Source organism: Saccopteryx bilineata, chromosome 2 (assembly GCF_036850765.1).
Source record: "Saccopteryx bilineata isolate mSacBil1 chromosome 2, mSacBil1_pri_phased_curated, whole genome shotgun sequence".
Taxonomy (NCBI): domain Eukaryota; kingdom Metazoa; phylum Chordata; class Mammalia; order Chiroptera; family Emballonuridae; genus Saccopteryx; species Saccopteryx bilineata.
The window spans coordinates 388,371,847-388,393,941 of NC_089491.1; the positions used below are offsets into that span (position 1 = coordinate 388,371,847).

The window sequence follows — 22,095 nt, forward strand, 5'->3', positions numbered from 1 at the left end:
ATGGTTTCCTCTTCCCCTTTCCTGTACTGTGTGTGCCCTGGGGCTGCCCGCCTCATGGGGGGGCGGGGCAGGCTGAGGCTGTGCTTGGAGAAGAAGGGAAGGAGGGGTCTCCCTTCCTCTCCAGCGCCCTGGCCACGGCCGGCCCTTCAGGGGTTCAAGTCCTGTGCCAGTGGGTTTCAGACGTTTTGTTCTCCAGATCCCTCTAGACTTTAATTTATTCATTTTAGGGGGGGGGAGGAGCAGGAAGTATCAACTCCCATATGTGCCTTGACCAGACAAGTGCAGGGTTTCGAACCGGCGACCTCAGTGTTCCAGGTTGACGCTTTATCCACTGCGCCACCCAGGTCAGGCAGATCCCTCTAGACTTTAAGAAGTCATTGAGGACCCCAGAGGACTTTTGTTGACTGCATTAGAAATAAAACTGAACAATTTCAAAATATTCAAGTTATTAAAATCAATAATTAATCTACTAACCTGTACATAATGTACTTTGAAAATAGCTATTTTCTAAAATAAAAAAGAATTAATGAGAGGAGCAGCATTGTTTTACAATTTTGCAATCCCCTTTCATTTCTGGTTCAAAAGAGTTGATTTTCACGTCTGCTTCTGTAGTAAAAATCAAACACCCTGGAGGTGGGGCTCGGCGGTGTTGCTTTAACAAGCCTTTCCTGGTGATTCTGAGACACACGAACGTCTGAGGACCTTGGATCTAGAACACAGCTTCGCAAACTGTGGTGAAGCGTTTTCCCCTTCAAGCCAGGTGGACCCCCTGGGCATGACTAGTACCCACCTCTCACTGCATGCCGGACTCATGGCACGCAGTTCTGCAACACTGAAGACGTGCCCTGTTAGCGGGATGTATGGGTCCACTGACCATGAACCTGGGTTCCCAGCAGTGTCAAACTGCTTCCAAAGCTTCCAAACACTTTTCATTTCTGGACTTATTTCATGGGAGACCGTTAACACACAGTTTCAGAGGCAGGCGCCGGTGCCTGGACCACAGCGTAAGTACAGTTGCTCCAGATCTTTGCATCTCAAATGTAATGTGCTCACAAGTCACCTGCAGGTCTCGTCCAGGTGCACGTGTGGATTCACAGTGTTGGGGAGGGGCTCTGAGACCCCACCCGGGACGCCCTGCCCCTGATGTGCGTGTAGACAGCACACTGTTTCCTTTCTCTTGAGTGTTTACCTAAGTACTTGGAGCCAGCAATCGTATTCCTATTCCCAGGCTTCTTCTCAAAGCTAACTACGCCTGGTCCCCCCCCCCTCCCCGCTCTTTAGGCAGTGATGTTTCCACCCCCAGCCCCCCACCCCAGCCGGCCCTTGTGCTCACTGTCCACTCCCGGGGCCCAGCCCACAACTTCTCTCCTCTCCTCATCCCCTTCTGCTTCCCCTCTGCCGTGCTGAGCTCTTCCTTTCAGTATTTCCTGAGCTGGCTCCTACCCCCAGGGGATTTTCGGATCGCTCTTGCTTCTGGGAAACTGTTTAGTTGAAGGAAGGAAGTCACCCCAGAGTGGGACAGTGCCCTTTGTGTCTGCCCAACCTGGACTCATGCCCTGGTGAGGCTCCTGACCTCTCCCATCGCCCCTCTCCAAACACTCCCGCCCTCCTATCCGGGGTCACCGCAGTTCAACCCCGGTAATCTGGGCTTTCCTATCTCTAACGTCCCTTAAAGCCTCCCCCCCCCCCCCCCAGGGAGTTTCTGCGGCTGGGAGGGTGGCACAGGGCAGAGAGGAGTCCATCCTCGGACGGAAAGAAGGGTTTCTCTGAGCAGGCCAGGATGACGTAGCTTTGGTGACAAAGCTGGCACTTTGGAGACACTCTTCATGAGGACCCCCCCACCCCTAGCACCCCAAAGTCTCCTCTTCCGCTCCTCCGGACTGCCCAGCGCCCACCGCACTGCCCCGGAGCCAGCCTTCAGCCCAGGCTGTATTTCAGAAGGTCCTCGAGAGACGCATTTGCTGGGAAGCGGCGGACTCGAGCCACTCTTATTACACCTCAACATCGCCGCAAGGCGCCATCTATCAACTTAGTGAATGGCTGGCTCAGCCCCGAGGAAATAAAACTCAGTGGTAGATAACTTTGAAAAATTATACAGAGCTTTACAGGGAAATGAACAGTCAGAGAGATTAGAGCCTCCGTTTCATTACCGGGATCGCAGGCTCCTCTGGCACAGCCATACATTTTTACGCGGCTGAGATCAGTCCGCATGCGTGAGCTCGAGCTTCTTTCCTCGGACTTCTTTCTACAGCCAGCACCTGAACAGCCGCATCTCGATGGAGTCGGACGTTGTCTGTGCTTTTGCCTCTAGACGTTTACACAGCCCACCAAGTCTACCAGTCCTTCAAGGAACCTTTGACGGGCACGGTGGTCACAAGCTCGGGCCCCGTCACTTACGAGCTGTGTGACATTTGGCAAATTCTTAACCTCTCTGAGCCACACCTGTCACATGAGAATAACACATAGAACTTACAGCAGAAGGCATTTTGTGAGAATTAAATAAGATGATCATGTAAAGTTCTTAAAACAGCCTCAAGCACGTTAAGACGTACTCCATTGACGTTGGCTGCTATTACTATAGGTATTAACATGAGACATTCGGGCAATCCTCTATTACTAAGCAGTTTTGATTATTTAAAAATGATTTTACTATCAAAATTTTGTAATGAACATTGATTCTTTCCAGAATCCTCTAGGGACTTCCTTTTCTGTGCCAGAGGATTCTAAGACGGTAGAGACAGTGGCCCTGGGTGGGGCGGGAAGTGCCCCGGCAGACAGAAAGCAGGAATGAATGGTTGCAATAATTGTAGGGCTTGGACAGAAAGCGGTGTGTGTTTGCAGAGGGGTGGGAGAGACCGAGGGGGGCAGGGGAGAACCAGAGGCCACTCGGAGGAGCGCTGGGCATTGGAGATGCCCTTGGAACACCCCTGAGACGGAGGCAGGGCTCAGAACAGACAGCTCCTGGTCTGTCACAGGCCGTCGGTCAGTTCCCTGGGCAGTGAGTGGGCGAGGAGTCTGCTTGTTCCCCAGAAGCAGCAACCCCCACCCCCACCCCCGGGTCCAGACCCCAGCACTGTCCTGGGATGGCTGTCCCTGGGTGTACTGTCTGGCCCCACCTAGAGCTCTCCTTCCTCTGAGCCACGGTCTCTCTCTGCTCCTGTCAGCAGCAGGGAGGCTCTGCGTGGAATTTGGGTCAGAGTTGGGGGAGGAAATTATGTTACATTATGAGAAGTGAAACACTTGGGAAGCCTTGAAGGACAAGGGGTGTCTGCTGGGTCTGAGTGCCCGCTGACTTAGCAGCGAGGGAGGCAAACGATCCCACGCGTATTCTATATCTTAGATTCTTTTACTTACTGTGTTGTCTCTTTGGTAGGGAAGAAACAGGTGAGGAGAAGCACAGAGAAGAATCATCCCTAGGTTTTCCACTTTGGGCCAGGGGGCTTACAGACATTATATGGACTGGTTCACTCTGTGACCTTGTGTGAAGGCGTGGCTGGCCCCCAGCCCCGTTCCAGAGCGAGCAGCTGACTCAGCAAGCCCATACAAGGTGCTGAGGAGCCCTGAGCGGTTGGCACTCCCACCCCCTATTATTCCTCCCCCCCTCCCTGTTCTTCTGGGAAGAGGAACTTGACCTAGTGGGAGGAAGGGGAAATAGCCCCCCTAACTCTCAGTTTAGGGAGTTTGGGTAGAGCTGGCCCCCCCACGACTCAGACCTGGTGTGCTAAACGTCCTGCCACCTCCAGACCAGGGCCCTGACCCTCCTGGTGGCCGGAGCCAATGAAAACCAGCGCGGGAGCTTTTGCTGCAACTCCTGGGAAGAGAAACCCTTTGCTGAGGCTGCGTGCCTAAGACTTTAAAATACGGGATACCAGGCGTCTGCTCTATCATTCCAAAGGGGCGGAACAGAATTCCTGGGGACGAAGCTAATTTAGAGGTGGAAAGAAGGAGAGAAACAAGAAATCATCTGAAAACCTGGGTCAAACCACAGATCCGTGGGTCCAGCCAGCCCTTTGAATTTTTATTGGGGTGAACCAATAAACCATCTTTGATGCCTTGAGCCTGGCGACTGACCCTCTGTTCCAGCTCGATGAGCTCCGAGGGCCAGGGACTAGCCGTGGAGTTGGGGACTCAGATGACACTTGCCTTCCCGTCCTCTCTGCTTGCCTGTACTCTGCAGGATGTAAATCCTCCCCGCCCGGAAAAGTCCCCTCAACTCATTGAATGAACCACCCTCATAAGACCGGTGGGAGGTTTGGGGGGTGGCTGGGCCCTGCACGCCCCCAAACTGTGTGTACTGATTGCAGATTGGTTTTTATTTAGATTTCATTGGTTCCACTTACTGGAGTGCTGGTGAATGTTTAACAAGCAAACAAATAAAAAGCCCTGTTCGGTAGTGTTTGCCAGTTTCCGTGGTGTGACTATTTCCGCCACGGTGGTTTCAGGTTGCCAGCGTGACATCATAGAAGGCGGAGGGGGACGACCACTCCATTAGGTGGCATTTCCAGCCCACAGATTTATCACTGTAAATAACCTTAAGAGCACAGCTCATCACAAAATGTCGTCAATAATTAGAAACTTCTGAGTTTTGAATTTTTATAACCTTTGTTTTTAATATAATTCATCTCGTTGTATGTTTGGATAATTTAGCTTGTAATAATGTCTGTACATGAAAAACCGGCTCATGAAAAACTTTAAAAAGTGATCGTTGGCTCTTCTGAGCTGGAGAGAGCTCACCGCCAACACCACGTAGGCCCCAGAGGAAAGGCCTGCTTCTTCGCAGGTTCAAGAACAAGAGCACGGACTCTGGTTTAAATAAAGTAAGGAAACTGGAAGTGATTCTAAAAGCTTGATTTGGGGGAAGGCTTGTGCCAGGTGGAAATGTCCAATGAAACTGAATGCATCATTAACTGTCTGCATGGGACTTATGATCCGAAGATGTCCCCAGGTGCCGTGGGTTAGGGAGCGTCTCACTTTGCATGGCCAGCTGGTCCTGTCTCGTAGGAAGGACACGGAGAAGCAGAAACAGAGACATGAGGGCTCCAGCAGGAAGCGGACAGCACACCCTGATTGGCATGGTGGGAGGAGCGTTAGAGGAAGAGGCTCTGTCCACAGGTGTGGGCAGGTGTAGGGACCACAGAGATAGATACTGCAGCAGACCGGGCCCCGTAGCTCAGGGCTCTGTTACCTTCCCTCGGCCTGGAGGTGCACGCAGAGGGGGAGGGCACCGGTCACTGGAGATGGGGACAGAGAAGGCTGGGGAAGTGGGGACACCTGACAGGAAATGGGACCGTTGACTGCCAGGAGGGACACAGGAATACGCACTCTTGACCTCACTTCCCTCCCCTCTGCTGCCCCAGCTCCCCATTGGCTGAGTCCAACTAAGAAGCCAGAGGTCGAGGAAGTCCACTGGGTAAGTCTTGGGCCACTGGAAAAAGGTAAAAGGGGTCTGAAGGGTCAGACGACACGGGTCTTAATCTTGGGTGTCTCGCTGTGGCGTGGACACCCTGTTCTTGGTCTTTGTCTTCGGTGTTCTAGACCTGCCATGTGTCCCCTTCACCCCAGAGACACTCCGGTCTGGTCACCTGCTCCGGCTGGGGGGACGCATTTTTGAAGGTCCACTGCCTTCCCTTCTAGCCTGCTGGAAGTGCCGGCACCGGGAGGATGAGGTCTGGGAGCAGGGCCTCGGCCATGGTTCCACCCTCCAGTGTCAGAACCATTGCCAGGGACCACTCTCTCTCTCTCTCTCTCTGTCTGCCTGGCCAGGCCAAGCCCTCCATCTCGAGATCCTGCAGGGTCCTCTTCTGTGGAAACTCTGTGGAGATCCCTGGCCTGGGAGCCAGAAGCCCCAGGTGTCTCGTTCTGATCACATCCGGACGGGTTACCTGACCCTACCACTGATCTGCAAAGCCAGAAGTCTTGGCCAGGCGATCATGGTTTCCAGGGATAACTCTTGACTAATTTCAGGACTTTTGGAGAGTCATCTCTAGGTCACCTGCATAATGGAAAGCCTGTCTTTCCACAGCCAGGAGGTGGCAGCAAAGCTCTGTTTTGCAGAGGCCTGTGGGTCAGAGTAGGCTCTGCTCCTCAAGGCCCCAGGGCTCCAAGTTCAGGCGTGCCGGCTCGGTAAGCTGCATGCTGGATGAGAATAACAACAGCAACATCAACATTGCTGTTATGATCCCTATGGTTAGTAAAAAACTCACAACGCCACCTCCAGTTTGGGCGTACTGTGTCCTTGGGGAGACCTGCAGAGTATCTCGTCGGCATCTTTCAGCAACACCATTGTTGACGGGAGGGTGCAGCGTGTCAGCCCAGTGCTGAGGCTGAGAGACACCCTGGGCTGTACCCCAAGGTCTCCTGGCAAGTATGATGGGCCAGGACAGAACCCCAAGCCTGGGTCCTGTGCTCACTCTGTCTCGCTGTTGACATGTCCCCTCTATTTCTCCTTTTATTTTAAAGGGAACAGGGGGACCCAACCAAACAGCCCAAGGGCTTGGATTGGGCTTCCAGGTGTCGGCAGGAGTCGGAAGTGCAATTCTGGGGAAGAACTGTTAGCACAGGACCCTCGTGTTCCTTTCCAGCTCTTCCTCCCGGTTCTCAGACAACTGGAAGGAATCTTTACTGTCAGGACATGTTGGTGTTTGGGTATGAAAGATTCCTGCTCATTCACTCACCTCTCCACTCAGTAATCGGGATTCGGATGTAGAATAGGACATTGTCATATACTAGGAAAGACATAGGAATGTTCTTTCTCTTCTGACTCAGAGATGTGGGGGCCCAGAGCTGGGATGTTCCGGTCAGGTAAGGGCAGAGGTACTTGGGGGTGAGTTCTTCCTAGGGAGTCCCAGGTGAGCTGAGTGGATGGAATCCAGTGGGGTCCCTGGGGTTTCGGAGCAAGCCCTAAAACTGGCAGGAGGTCCTTTATGGGTGCCTAGTCTCAGCCTCAACCCTGACTTTGGAAGGCATTGGCTCCCGGGGCCCACCTGCTCCCTAGACCTTTTGGCTCTGAGCACCATGCAGAGGACACACGCAGGCAGAGAGGAGTGACCCCGGCCAGAAGGAGGAGTAAGGTTTTCAAGACAGGTAAGCCCCTCCCCAGTCTTTCAAAGCAGCTGTCTTTCTAGGAACATGTGCATCTGACAGCACCCAGTACCCGCCCCCAGGGACGTGTGCGTCTGAGAGCATCCACTACCCACCCCCAGGGACGTGTGCGTCTGAGAGCACCCAGTACCCACCCCCAGGGACGTGTGCATCTGAGAGCACCCACTACCCACCCCCAGGGACGTGTGCATCTGAGAGCACCCACTACCCACCCCCAGGGACGTGCGTCTCAGAGCACCCACTACCCACCCCCAGGGACGCGCGCGTCTGAGAGCACCCACTACCCACCCCCAGGGACGTGCGTCTCAGAGCACCCACTACCCACCCCCAGGGACGTGCGTCTCAGAGCACCCACTACCCACCCCCAGGGACGTGCGTCTCAGAGCACCCACTACCCACCCCCAGGGACGCGCGCGTCTGAGAGCACCCACTACCCACCCCCAGGGACGTGTGCATCTGAGAGCACCCACTACCCACCCCCAGGGACGTGTGCATCTGAGAGCACCCACTACCCACCCCCAGGGACGTGTGTGTCTGAGAGCACCCACTACCCACCCCCAGGGACGTGTGCATCTGAGAGCACCCACTACCCACCCCCAGGGACACGTGCGTCTGAGAGCACCCACTACCCACCCCCAGGGACGTGCGTCTGAGAGCACCCACTACCCACCCCCAGGGACACGTGCGTCTGAGAGCACCCACTACCCACCCCCAGGGACACGTGCGTCTGAGAGCACCCACTACCCACCCCCAGGGACACGTGCGTCTGAGAGCACCCACTACCCACCCCCAGGGACGTGTGCATCTGAGAGCACCCACTACCCCCCACCCCCAGGGACGTGTGCATCTGAGAGCACCCACTACCCACCCCCAGGGACGTGTGTGTCTGAGAGCACCCACTACCCACCCCCAGGGACGTGTGCATCTGAGAGCACCCACTACCCACCCCCAGGGACGTGTGTGTCTGAGAGCACCCAGTACCCACCCCCAGGGACGTGTGCATCTGAGAGCACCCACTACCCCCCACCCCCAGGGACGTGTGTGTCTGAGAGCACCCCGTACCCACCCCCAGGGACGTGTGCATCTGAGAGCACCCACTACCCACCCCCAGGGACGTGTGCATCTGAGAGCATCCACTACCCACCCCCAGGGACGTGTGCATCTGAGAGCATCCACTACCCACCCCCAGGGACACGTGCGTCTGAGAGCACCCAGTACCCACCCCCAGGGACGTGTGCATCTGAGAGCACCCACTACCCCCCACCCCCAGGGACGTGTGTGTCTGAGAGCACCCAGTACCCACCCCCAGGGACGTGTGCATCTGAGAGCACCCACTACCCACCCCCAGGGACGTGTGCATCTGAGAGCACCCACTACCCACCCCCAGGGACGTGTGCATCTGAGAGCACCCACTACCCACCCCCAGGGACGTGTGCGTCTGAGAGCACCCAGTACCCACCCCCAGGGACGTGTGCGTCTCAGAGCACCCAGTACCCACCCCCAGGGACGTGTGCATCTGAGAGCACCCACTACCCACCCCCAGGGACGTGCGTCTCAGAGCACCCACTACCCACCCCCAGGGACGCGTGCGTCTGAGAGCACCCACTACCCACCCCCAGGGACGTGTGTCTGAGAGCACCCACTACCCACCCCCAGGGACGTGTGCGTCTGAGAGCACCCACTACCCACCCCCAGGGACGTGTGCGTCTGAGAGCACCCAGTACCCACCCCCAGGGACGTGTGCGTCTCAGAGCACCCAGTACCCACCCCCAGGGACGTGTGCATCTGAGAGCACCCACTACCCACCCCCAGGGACGTGCGTCTCAGAGCACCCACTACCCACCCCCAGGGACGCGCGCGTCTGAGAGCACCCACTACCCACCCCCAGGGACGCGTGCATCTGAGAGCACCCACTACCCACCCCCAGGGACGTGTGCATCTGAGAGCACCCACTACCCACCCCCAGGGACGTGTGCGTCTGAGAGCACCCAGTACCCACCCCCAGGGACGTGTGCGTCTCAGAGCACCCACTACCCACCCCCAGGGACGTGTGCGTCTCAGAGCACCCACTACCCACCCCCAGGGACGTGCGTCTCAGAGCACCCACTACCCACCCCCAGGGACGCGCGCGTCTGAGAGCACCCACTACCCACCCCCAGGGACGTGTGCATCTGAGAGCACCCACTACCCACCCCCAGGGACGTGTGCATCTGAGAGCACCCACAACCCACCCCCAGGGACGTGTGCGTCTGAGAGCACCCAGTACCCACCCCCAGGGACGTGTGCGTCTCAGAGCACCCAGTACCCACCCCCAGGGACGTGTGCATCTGAGAGCACCCACTACCCACCCCCAGGGACGTGCGTCTCAGAGCACCCACTACCCACCCCCAGGGACGTGCGTCTCAGAGCACCCAGTGCCCTCAGACGTCATGGGCGTGACGGGGGTCACAGAGGAGAGCAGGCACGGTCCTTAGAGGGCGGGGTGGGAAGCGGACTTGCTTGGCGGAAAGAGCTCTGCCTTGGAGTCTGGACCTTTGGGTCAGTCTGCACCCTGCCCTGGACAGCTATAGTCAGAGTCCTTAGTTGAGCTGGACCCACATCCCCTAGCTGTAAATTTGGGGAGAAATCGGGGAACTGAGCCAGAAAGAATCGTGACTCCCTAGGAAGGAGATGTGCTCGAGTTATCAGACCAGAGTCTCCGCGTTTCCGTGCCATGGATGCTGGCGACGCACCCGGCAGTGGCTGGCCCTCAACCCTCCCACTCGGGGCAGGGGGCTCCCCTGCCCACCCCTTACTTCCTTTATATGAACAAGAGATCAGGCAAGGATCTAAACACTAACTCCCCCCCCCCCAGAAGAGGAATGGGCCGTGATAATGAACACAGGAGAACCGAGTGTCCGAGGCGTTAGGAGAATTTATTTCTCACAATGTCTTCCTTCCACTCTCCCAGAGGTGCCCATGGTAACGGGCGACAGGAGGGCCTCATTCTTCCATCTTCTGTGGAGAAAGAAAAATGCACCCAGGATGGGAGTCAAAGGAAAGCGAGGCCCAGTGTCTGGGAAGTGGGGCAGCTGGGAAGGACGGAACTCCAGAGGAATATTCAGCAATGGTATTATAGCCATGAAGCCACCAAGGCCCCGGAGAAGGGGTATAGCCCTGGAAAGAAGGGGCCGGTGGCGCAGTGGATCGAGCATCACCCTGGGACGCGGAGGACCCAGGTTCCAAACCCTGAGGTCGCCGGCTTGAGCGTGGGCTCATCTGGTTTGAGCAAAGCTCACCAGCTTGAAGTCCAAGGTTGCTGGCTTGAGCCCAAGGTCACTGGCTTGAGCAAGGGGTCACTTGTTCCTCTGCAGCCCCCCAGTCAAGGCACATATGAGAAAGCAATCAATGAACAACTAAGGGGCCGCAACAGAGAATTGATGCTTCTCATCTCTCTCCCTTCCTGTCTGTCTGTTTCTCTCTCTGACTCTCTGTCTATGTCCCCCCCCAAAAAAAAAAACAAAGAAAAAAAGAAAAGAAAAAGAAAAAGAAGGGGCCTGCTGGGCAAGGCCTGCTACAGCTGGGAGGGGTGGTCAGGGTAAGACGTGTGGCCGCTGGCCCCACGGGGCTTCCTTCCTCTGATCCGGGAACCATGGGGTTCTGGGTAAAGCAGGGGTGTTTGTGAGTGAGTGACCAGCAGCAGGGAAGAGGCACTCACAGAGACCCTCCGAATTCTCTGCAGTACACCCATGGTCCTGGGGCTCAGGACCTCCGGGGGGTGGGGAGAAGGCGGTTCTCACCTGGCCCCCAACTTCGCGGCTCTTGGCCCGCAGCTTGTTGACCTGGGACTCGGCGATGTCGGCCCGCTCCTCGGCCTCCTCCAGCTCGTGCTGGACCCTCCGGCAGCGGGACAGCTGCGTGTTGGCCTGCTCCTCCTGACAGAAGACGGGAGCGGTGGGAGTTTGAGGGAGCCCCTTACTCTGGCTCCGAGGCCCCGGGCCCCTACAGGCCTCTTGGGAACTAGGGAACGAGGAGGACTAGGGTCTCGGATTCACTGGTGGCAGGGGAGAGAAAGCCGAGCTCTTCAGGGGTGAGGATGCAGCCCGCAGCCCTGTTTCCCCCCCCACACACACACACACCCCGCTGTAGGGCCGTCTCCCCCTCTGGAGCTCTTAGAAAGAGACCCGAGTCCAGAGTCGTCCCAAGGCACCCGGGGGGGGGGGTGTCAGAGGCCATGGCCACAGTCCCCCTTGCCCTGTCCTTGCTCCCAGCATCATCTGCCTCTGGCCAATTCCTGCTCTTCCAGCATGGGTCAAGGGTCCCCGACAAAGGTAACCTTCCGACACCCTCCGGGCCGGCCAGCCCTGCGGCCGCTACACTAACGCAGTGGGCACCAATCTGTGTCACCAGTTCAGATGCCTCCCTGCCATCAAGAGGGAGCCAACCAGCCTGCTGGGCAGGAAGTGAAAAGGACAAGGAGAGAAGCCGGATGTTAAGTCACTTAGGACGTGGGTCCCTCCAATTCGGTTCCTCCGAACGCTAGTCCTGTGGGACGCTCTGCTACATTGCAGAACGCGTGCTCCGCTTGGAAGAGTCAATTACATACGGCCTACAAAGTCTGAGCAATCTTAGAAGTGAAGCAGCCAGTCCAACTTTGTTCAACTCAGCATTTCCTCCTCTACTTTTCAAAATTTTTATTGACTTTATTGGAATGACACTGGTTAATAAAGTCACACGGGTTTCTGGTCCACAATTGCATAGTATATCATCTGTGTATTGCATAATGCGTTCCCCACCCCTAGCCAAGTCTCCCTCCATCCCATCCATCCCCCTTCCCCCTCGACCTCCCCCCCTTTCCCCTCAGCAATCTGTTCCCTATAAAAGAGAACATCCCTCCCCCTGCCCCCTCCAGCCTCAGCTTCCTGCTAGTCACCCCCCCTCCAGATCCAGTGTCCCCAGAAGACAGTTCGGAAACCCCGTGGTCATCCTGCTCCATTCCTCCCCTGTTGGTTTTCCCTGTTTGACCAAGCAAGGGCAGAGCAAAGAGTAGAGAATGGAGTGGTGGGCATTAAGGAAGGCTGGAAGGATGAGGGGACAGATGAGGACACCGGGGAGGGGGCGAAGGGACAAGGAAGTGGGGGAGTTGGGTGACGTGAACCAGGAGTAGATGTTCAAAGTCAGGTCACAGTCGAGGTGGGCTGGTGGGGCAGGCCATGGTGGTCTGGGAGGCCGGGTGAAGAGAGGCCGTGGGTGGGCTAAGGTGCTCTGGGATGGGGGGGTGAAATAGTGTGAGGAGGGCTGGGTCACACGGGGTGAGGGCAGGCCACCAAGGAGGGGGCAGAGGGCCAGGATTGTGCATCACAGACCAGGAGGGAGGAGTACAGGGCTCCCTGCTTTTGCAGCCTCTGTGAAAGCTTAGACCTCGGGCTCCGTGGACTACAGGAAACAGGAACACCCTCCCACTCCCCCAGGGCGGGGCATGCCGAGGCCAGCGTGGGCCACCGAGACCTCCCCTACTTACAGCCTCCTCCGCCTGCCTCTTGTACGCCTTCACCTTGGCCTGCAGCTTGTCCACCAGGTCCTGGAGCCTGAGGACGTTCTTGCGGTCCTCCTCGGCCTGCAACACAGCGTCCATGCGGTCCGTGCCAGCGGCCCCAGACCCTGCTACCGCTCCCCAGCAGCAGAGCGCTTGCTCGGGCCCTGGGACTGCTATCTACCTGGTAAGTCATCTCCTTGACTCTGCGCTCGTACTTGTGGGCCCCCTTCAGGGCTTCGGCCCCCCTCTTCTGCTCGGCGTCCAGCTCGCTCTCCAGCTCCCTCACCTGCGTGTGGCGGAGAGAGCACAGGGGTCAAGCTCCGTCCCCCAGGCTTCCCGGGGGCTCCTGTGTCTGTCACTCCAGGGCGAACTCAAGATCCTCCAATTCTTTTGCAAAAGCGTCTCCTCCGAGGACAACGCCGGAACCACATTTAATCCACAGGGCCACCCCTGGCACAGGCAGCGGTTTTATGCAAATGAGAACAAGACACCCTTTTCGGTCAGGGATGGCCGCAGGGGCACACGGCTTGGCTGCCAGGTCCGGCTCTGCAAAGATGCTGCTTCCTCTGGGGCCGTGCAGCTCGGCGAGAACAGGGCGGCATGCACCCCAGCTCGCCCCGCGGGGTAACCTGCACGGCTGCTCGTGCTGGGCCTGCTTCCCGATCGAGGAAGACAGGCAGGGTCACGGAGAGAGCCAGTGCCACGAGCGGCCCAGGGCGTGCTCAGGGTCCAGGCCTGGCTGAGTGGGCCGGGGCCAAGCAGCTGCCCTCACTGGGAATGAGTTTTCGTGGAGATTGGGATTCCTGCCCAAGCTACCTCCAAGATGGGCTTACATCAGAAAAAGGTGTGGAAGTATTTTTTTTTTTTTTAAATAAAGTGCTACACAGTCGTTCGTTTTGTAGCTGTTTCCACCTTTCCTGAAGTCTTGATGGCAGAGGACAGCCATTAGGAACTCAGGTCACCAATGGTGTCCCCGGCTACATAATCCAGAAGGAGCCGAGAAGTGAGGGGTAGCGGCAGCCATTGGGAACCACTGGGGCCACCACAGACCGGCGGCAGCTCTGAGTTTGCAGAATGACCAGGTCAACTCTGAAATCTACCGGTGGGACAGGTGCACTCTGGGCGCTGTTCCAAACTGGGTCCCTACCCCTCACCCCCAACTCCAGGAGTCCTGGGGAGCTGTCCTCTCTCCGGGGCTACAAACATTATTTCCCCGGGGTGCTCTCCAGGCCTCTGTCAGGTGTAGGAAACCAAGATAACCCGGCAGCTGGCAGCTGGACGACTCGGAAGGTTCCTCGCCAGGTGAGGGGAGGCTGGCCGAGGGCTCCCTGCTGACTCAGGTCTCAAAGGCTCAGGGGGTGGCGAGAGATTCTGTCCCACCCTAGAGGGAGGGAGGTATCCACACACGAGAAGGATGGGCCTAAGCTCATTTTAATATAACGGGACTGGGAATAATTAAGCATTTAATGATTTTTTGATTTTTTGGAAGCACTATCTTCCCTGGTGTTTACTTTTGTTACTTAGACCTTCTACCTTTTCACCAAAAATAATCCTTCCCCATCTAAAGCGTGCCAGTGCGGGTGCACGGCCTCGGGAGGCCGGCGTGAAGAGCGGCTGTGTTTGGGTCTTTCGTGCGGGAGACGTGGGTTCCTTCTCTTTGTCACCTCTTCCCCCTCCTCCTCTCTCCCTCCCACACTCGTTCCTTTCCCCTCCCCTGGGGACAACAGAGGCATTCTGACAACCTCCTCCGCACAGCCCTTCTTCAAAATGCTAACTGGTAGTGGAGCCCATTCTAAAGACAAATCACATGCCCCATCGCAGTCCTACAGGGGAAAGTGAGGCAAACGAGAGACACTGGGAACAGTCGGCAAAGAAAGAGCACAAGGACAACCTATACTCCCCGTGGAGGAAAAGGCAGGGCTGTCCCCCGGGGGGGTGCTGGCGTCCTGGTGCGCTGGCCGGGAGGGAGCGCGGGTCACCCCCAGCTAGGATGCGGTCAGGAACATACCAGAAGCGCAGGCAGCGTTCAGAGATTAGGAAGTCAGGGAAGGGAACCAGACCCAGAAGTGGGAGATGAAGGAGGGAAACTCCAGATTTTACAGAGGATGGGCCGCCGTTTATCAAAGCAGAGGTTGGTCCAAAATTCCAATTCCGCTCACACGTGTAATTTTATGATTGTAATGTACACTCCCCGTCTCACCCATTTATTTGGATCTGAAACTATATATAAAACCAGAATGTGAGCATGTAAAACTGGCATGACGCTACAGTTATTGAGGCATAAGCATTCTAACGTGGGTTCGTGCCTGCTGGGGTGTAGGGACCAGTGGAAAAGTAACGGGTGGGAGATCTGGCCCACAGGGAGTTTCGCGGTCTGCTGAGTGAGTGACCACTTTCCCAGCCTGCACATCCAGGCTGTGGTTCTGCCCGGGGCAGCTGGATGGGGTGCGCTCTGAGAGGGAGTCCTCTCCAGCCACCCTACCCGGTTCTCCAGTTTCTGGATCTGCTTCCTCCCGCCCTTCAGGGCCAGCTGCTCCGCCTCGTCCAGACGGTGCTGCAGGTCCTTCACCGTCTGCTCCAGGTTCTTCTTCATCCGCTCCAGGTGGGCGCTGGTGTCCTGCTCCTTCTTCAGCTCCTCGGCCATCATGGCCGCCTGGTCAAGTTCACAGGGGACGGCAGTGGGCCATGCGCCCACCGCATCCCTCCAGGAGCGTCGGGGAGGTGCTGCTGGGCGGGCCCTGCCCCCGCTGGCCTGCGGCTCCCTCGCTCAGCCACCACCGAGGGTGCACGCACTCCTCCCCACCTTGTCCCCGCTCATCCCGTCTCTCCGGAGAGCCACCATGGACTGACTCAGGTCTTAAGAGGATGAAAGCTACTCGTCATGCCCAGGCTTAGAAGCCCCGTTTCTCATCTCCCAACAGCCTCTCTGAAGAGAACAAAGGAAACAGAGCTCACCTCCGTGATGGCCTTCTTGGCCTTCTCCTCCGCATTTCTGGATTCCTGGATGGAGTTCTCCACCTCTGCCTGGCACTGCGCTATGTCGGCTTCCAGTTTCCTCTTGAGATTGATCAGACTTGTGTTCTAGAAGACAAAGTTAGATACCAGGAGTGTGGGTTATATTTGGACACTTAAAACAATTGGCAAGGAGAGCGTTGGGTGGGCTGAGGAAAGAAACCACGATCATGTTCCATTTCTCATTTGTTACATGGGGATGAACCTAGCAGAATGTCTTGGAGGCCCAGGGATTGCGTAGCAAACAACCGCATAAATGATCAAGAGAGACTTTCCAATATTCGAGGAAGAATAGATCACTCAAAAAAAAAAAAAAAAAAAAAAAAAAAAAGGAAAAAGGTGTTGTAATAAGGAAATGATTTGTAGGCATGACTATATAAAATGAAAAATAATTTTGATGGTCAAAATATACCACAAATGGAATTGCAAAAATGGGGGCAAACTGGAACACATGTGCAATGGATATTACCGAGAAAAATTCTCTTCCTTAACATGTAAGACAAGTCAATAGAAAAAAAGGGCAAAAAGTACAAATCGGTAAGACACAACAGAAGAAATCCAAGTGGCAAAAATATATGATGAAATGTTCTGACTCATTAGAACCAAAAAAAAAATTTTTTTTTTGAAGAGATATTTTCAAAAATAAAATTGGTAAAGTTTAAAATATAATACCTAGGGTCTTTGGGAATTTACAGGAAAGAGCGTTCAGATAGTTTCCCAATGGGCAATAAAAACTGGGAGCGCTCACTTAAAGATCACTTTATGACACATTACAATGTCCTTCCTGTCTGCACCATGAGGTTTTCCTTCTAGGAATTTATTTACTTCTGGGAATATTAGGAAAATAATAATAATGAATACATGTGAAAACTTAGTTACAAAGTAGTTTGTCATATCAGTTTTTCTAACAGCAAAATTTTTTGGGGGGAGGGAACAATCTAAAATTATCCAACCATTAAAAACTGGTTAAATAAAAATGCTCTAATACACAACTATCACAGATTACTTTCCTGCCATTAAAACTAGTCATTTGAAGACCATCTAAAGATGTAGAACTATGTTCATGACCCACTGTTAAATGAAGATAAGTTGCAAAAAGTTTGGTCCCATTTTTACAAAAAAAAACCCACATAATATTTACGTATATAGACAAGGGCTTAGAATGAAAGGTCTCAAAATGTTAACGATATGGTTGGTATTTTTCTTCTTGTTGTGTGCTTGTCATCTCTACTTTTTAACAAGAAGGAATTTTTTAAAGCCTTCATAAACAACAAACGTAGTTATTTTGAAAGACAACCCTCACTTGCCACCACGACGGCTTCAACGCAGTGTCTCCTGGGAAGCCGTCTCCAGCGCCTTTACGCAATAGAGCATCCATCCTTGTTCTGACTTCCCCGCAACATGCGTGACCCCCCACCCCCTGCGGAGGGAGCGCGGATGCACCTGTGCGTGCAGCAGCTGCACCCGGTCGCTGGCGTCCAGCAGCTCCTGCTCCGACAGCCTGCGGGTACGCTCTGTCTGCTCCAGGGCCACCTTCATCTCCTCCAGCTCCTCCAGCAGGAGGCCGTTCCTGCGCTCTGTGATGGCCAGCTGCTCCTTGAGGTCCTCATTGCTCCGCAGGGTGTCATCCAGTTGCAGCTGGGAGTCCTGCCAGGGAAACTGGGAGTGAAGTCAGCGCCAGGGCCGGCGGAGGGCCCATCCAGGCCCGCCAGGGACCACGCGGTCACCTTGAGCTGGCCCTGGACTCCGCGCAGGTGTTTCTGGGTCTCTGCCAGCTGGCGGTTGGCGTGGCCCAGCTGAATCTCCAGCTCATTGAGGTCACCCTCCATCTTCTTCTTGAGGCGCAGGGCGTCATTGCGGCTCCGGACCTCGGCGTCCAGCACGCTCTGCACGGCCTCTGCCGCGCGCTGGCCGTTCCTCTTCAGCTGCTCGATCTCTTCATCCTTCTCCGTGACCTTGCGCTCAAGCTCGGACTTGACCTGGCTCAGCTCTAGTTGGACGCGCAAAATCTTGCTTTCTTCGTGCTCCAGCGAACCCTGACAGAAGCAAGGGGGTGATTACAAGTGCTTTCCTGGGTTCTTTTCTTTTTTCTTTCTTTCTTTCTTTCTTTCTTTCTTTCTTTCTTTCTTTCTTTCTTTCTTTTTCTTTCTAGCATGAGAGAGTGACAGACAAGAAGGGAATGAGATGAGAAGCATCAACTCATTGTTGTGTCACCTTTAGTTGTTCATTGATTGCTTATCATACATGCCTTGACTGGGGGCCTCCAGCTGAGCCAGTGACCCCTTGTTCAAGCCAGCGACCATGGTGTTACGTCTATGATCCCACGCTCAATCCGGTGACCTTGGGGTCTCGAACCTGGGTCCTCTGTGTCCCAACCCAATGCTCTATCCACTGCACCACCGCCTGGTCAGGCTTCAATGGGTCTTTTCATCCCCATCAGGATAAAGTGGGAATGATAATAATACCCCTTTTACAGGTGAATAGAACTACACCCAAAGAGGTCAAACGATTTGCTCCCAAATGTCCCTACTAGCAATGAAACTGGGACTAAAACTTTGTTATCGACAGGTCTTGAGGGGGACAGAGCGTCTTTTTGAATCAGTGAGCATTTTATTGAGTGTGTATATTTTAACAAGGCCTTAAGTCAGGAGCCAATCTAGTCTCTAAAATGACGGGGCAGTTGCTCTCGCATTAGTTATCCAGCATGACGCAAATTTTCATAGACACATCTCCATCACCTGCCCCCTACTGGCCACAGCTGAACACAGCACTATTTCCACTGCACAGGATTCCAGGTACCCAAAGATGATCACGTGTGATCCTAGGATAAAACCAAGGGATCCGGAGAGAGCTTTCAAGACATTTGGTGAATGAGTTCTTGCTTCTCAAGAGGAAAAACTGAGGAAATCACAAGTAAATTTATTTTCAAAAGGGGAAAGACGCTGAACTAGAAGACATGGGGAGAGGAAGCAGCAGAGCCCGCTGTTTCCCCTGGGCGCCATCGTTCTTCCGGGCGGGGTCTCCCACGAGGGAGCCGGTCCCCCTGCCCCCGGGGCCGCCCTCCTGAGCTTCCCTGGGTCACATCCTGGACACTTGCCTCTACCTCCTCCAGGGCAGCCTGGAGGTCTGACTTTTCTTGCTCCGCTTGTTTCTTGGTCTTCTCCACCTCCTGAAGGTTCTTGCCCGTCTCTGCCATCTGCTCGGTTAGGTCAGAGATCTCTTCTGCAAAAGGACAGGCTGGGTTTCGGCTGTGGCCACGGGCTCTGTGTGACAGTGTCAGGCAGCGGAGGGATTGACTGGCGGTTCATTGGCAACATTTAGACTGGAGGAGTCCGCAAGGCACAGGTGGGTTGCCTCACCAGCACTGTGCTTAGCGAGCAGTGACAAGACCACCGCATGCCCTAAAACTTCTCAGACTCAACACGACAGTCCAGAGGACCAGAGAAGACAATTGTGGGGAAAATGCTTAGAGAATCAGAGTCTTTCAGGACTTTTGGGTGTGGTCTAATTTTGTAGAAAAAATGTTTGAGGTCCTAAGACTTAGTGACGTGCCCAAGGACACAAAGCCACATAGAAACGGAATTCGGGGAAAGGATCTCTGACAGTCAACTTAGCAACCCACCATGCCCTCTGCTCTTGAGCCTGTGATGTTGCTGCTACTGTGCCTTCCATTAGGAGGAGGGCTCAGGCCTCAGGGTTCCGAGTGGAGGTGAAGACGTGGTGGGGCAGTGGGAAGGAGGAGGCGTGGGCAGGAGAGAAGGGGCATGTTCCACACCTGTGCTGGGGAGGCAGCTCACCTTGCAGATTCTTATTCTCCCGCCTCAGGGTCTCCAGCTGATCCACCACCTCCTCGTAGGCATTCTGCATCTTGAAGATTTCAGTGCTAAGTGACCGGGACTCTTTCTGAGCGGCTTCTAACTCTGCTTGGCTCTCATCCAGCTTTTGTTTCCACTCTGCAAGGACCTAGGAGATGAGAAAGGGACACATGGGAAGCAGAAAGGGCCAGGGGACCAAGGCTTTATCCTTCCATCCTTAAGACTAGAGAAACAGGGGCCCCTATTCCAGGTCAGGGACCCCCACACTCTGATGTCCCTACAATGATCCATTGTACAGTATTCTTTTCTATTCTTTTAAATTATTAGTTGAGAAGCAGGGAGGCAGAGACAGACTCCCACATGCACCCTGACCAAGATCCACCCAGCAAGCCCATTAGGGAGTGATGCTCTGCCCAGCTGGGGCCAGTGCTCTGTTGCTCAGCAAACGAGCTATTTTAACACCTAAGGTGAGGCCATGGAGCCACCCTCAGCACCCGGAGCCAACTTACTCAAACCATTCAAGCCATGGCTGTGGGAGGAGGAGAGAGAAAGAGAGAAGAGAGAAAGGGGGGGCAGGGAAATGGGTGGAGAAGCAGATAGTTGCTTCTCCTGTGTGCCCTGACCGGGAATCAAAGCCAGGACATCCACATGCTAGGTCAACACTCTACCACTGAGCCGACCGACCAGGGCTCACTGTATAGTACTCTTAAAGGTGTTTGCACCTCCAGGTAAACCAAAGTCGCTTTAACTAAAAGTACAGTTCCTTTGGAGGGACTGTCACAGAAAGAGAGACACTGCAGATCCCTGAACCTCCCCGACCTGGGATGTTATGCTCTGGCCGACGGCTGCCAGACCGTGTGCCCTCTGGCCCAGGCGGGCAGGGAGGGCTGCCACTCTCAGCAGTGCCACCGTCAGGTGTTAGGGAAAGACCTTGTCGAAGTTCCTCTGCTTCTTGTCCAGGGTGGTGCAGGCGGCGTTAGCGCGCTCCAGACCCAGCATCAGGTCCTCCACTTCCCCCTGGAGCCGCTGCTTGGTCTTCTCCAAGGACGCGCACTTGGAGCTCACCGCCTCCGTGTTCTCCTCGGCCTCCTGCAGCCTCTGGGCCAGCTTCTTCCTGAGAGAACCAGACTCTGTTCCCTGGGCAGGGGCGGGCTGCCTCAGAAGTGTCACGTCAGAAGAGAAACAAAAGGTCTCTACGGAGACTGGACCTTGAGAAGCCCAAGATCTAGCGTTTGATGCGTGGAGAGGATTTAAGTAATATTGGGAGAATCCTCCAGCGCTTAGTGGCAAAGCTTGGTCACCAAAGAGGCACCAAGGGAACTGGGTGGAGTGGGTGGTACCCCACAGAAGGACAGGAGCACCCTACGTGAAGGCTTAAGAAAAACCGCAGGTCTGGAAGGGAGGTGCTCCAGGACGAATTCTCCATTCCCTGACGTGGGCCTTGGGGTCCCCTTCCCTGCTGCAACCCGGGGGCCCCTACTTGGCCTCCTCCAGCTCCTCCGTGCGCTGGATGGCGTCCGTCTCGTACTTGGTCCTCCACTGGGCAACCTCGCTGTTGGCCTTGGACAGCGCCCTCTGCAGCTCGGCCTTGCCTTCCTGCTCCTCCTCGTACTGTTCCCGCAGCAGGTCACAGTCGTGGCGGGAGGACTGCAGGGCGTGGGCCAGCGCGTTCTTGGCCTGGAGAAGGACAGTGGTGACAGACTGCAAACATATTTGGCCGTTCTCCACGTGGAGGCGTTTTCATTTCAACCAGCACTTCCCGGGTTGAAGCATTCCCGTGCTGCCTTTGCAAACTTGGCTGGAATGCGATCACCTGCCTTACTTATGTAAATTTAAAAAAGGTTCGTTTATTATATGTAACTATACCTAAAAAGTACACTAGTACACTCTAGTAAATGGAACACCATTAATATTTGCCAGAATCGAAAGGTAGCCATAAGAATAAATGCAATAGATCCTGTCTGGGTAGCTCAGTTGGTCAGAGTGTCACCTCAATACACTGAGGTTACAGGTTTGATCCCTGGTCAGGGCACGTACAAAATCAGCCAATGAGTGCATAGATAAGTGGGACAGCAACAACAAAAAAATCAATCTCTCTCTCTTTCTCTCTTCCCTTTCCTCTCTCTCTCTCTCAAGTCAATCAATCAATACAAGTTAAAAATTAGAAAATAAGTGTAAAAGAAATAAAGCCACATCATCAAAAACGATGTCATTGTCTTCTAACTACAGAGACTTTCCCATGTGGCTCGGTGCCTGAGGCTTAATAAGGTGCCCATATGTCTTTTTTTTTTTTTTTTTTTCTTAAGCTGGAAACAGGGAGAGACAGTCAGACAGACTCCGCATGCGCCCGACCGGGATCTACCCGGCACGCCCACTATGGGGCGACGCTCTGCCCACCAGGGGGCGATGCTCTGCCCATCCTGGGCGTCGCCATGTTGCGACCAGAGCCACTCTAGCGCCTGGGGCAGAGGCCACAGAGCCATCCCCAGCGCCCGGGCCATCTTTGCTCCAATGGAGCCTTGGCTGCGGGAGGGGAAGAGAGAGACAGAGAGGAAGGCGCGGCGGAGGGGTGGAGAAGCAAATGGGCGCTTCTCCTATGTGCCCTGGCCGGGAATCAAACCCGGGTCCTCCGCACGCTAGGCCGACGCTCTA

At 55.0% G+C, this 22,095-nt stretch overlaps 1 protein-coding gene across 1 annotated transcript in view; it reads right to left on the minus strand.

Annotated features, from left to right (window-relative positions):
* Window positions 1-10,038: 10,038 nt before the first annotated feature.
* LOC136327245 (myosin-13) overlaps window positions 10,039-22,095 on the minus strand; it is a 51,427-nt gene continuing 39,370 nt past the window's right edge. The window contains exons 29-40 of the mRNA XM_066264244.1: window positions 20,924-21,120; window positions 20,374-20,557; window positions 19,426-19,591; window positions 18,726-18,850; window positions 17,356-17,664; window positions 17,072-17,275; window positions 15,572-15,697; window positions 15,099-15,269; window positions 12,798-12,902; window positions 12,602-12,697; window positions 10,881-11,015; window positions 10,039-10,098 (exon numbers count right to left, since the gene is read on the minus strand). Of these exons, the coding sequence (XP_066120341.1) occupies window positions 10,084-10,098; window positions 10,881-11,015; window positions 12,602-12,697; window positions 12,798-12,902; window positions 15,099-15,269; window positions 15,572-15,697; window positions 17,072-17,275; window positions 17,356-17,664; window positions 18,726-18,850; window positions 19,426-19,591; window positions 20,374-20,557; window positions 20,924-21,120 (1,833 nt within the window). The 3' untranslated portion in view covers window positions 10,039-10,083. The remainder of the gene's footprint in view (window positions 10,099-10,880; window positions 11,016-12,601; window positions 12,698-12,797; window positions 12,903-15,098; window positions 15,270-15,571; window positions 15,698-17,071; window positions 17,276-17,355; window positions 17,665-18,725; window positions 18,851-19,425; window positions 19,592-20,373; window positions 20,558-20,923; window positions 21,121-22,095) is intronic.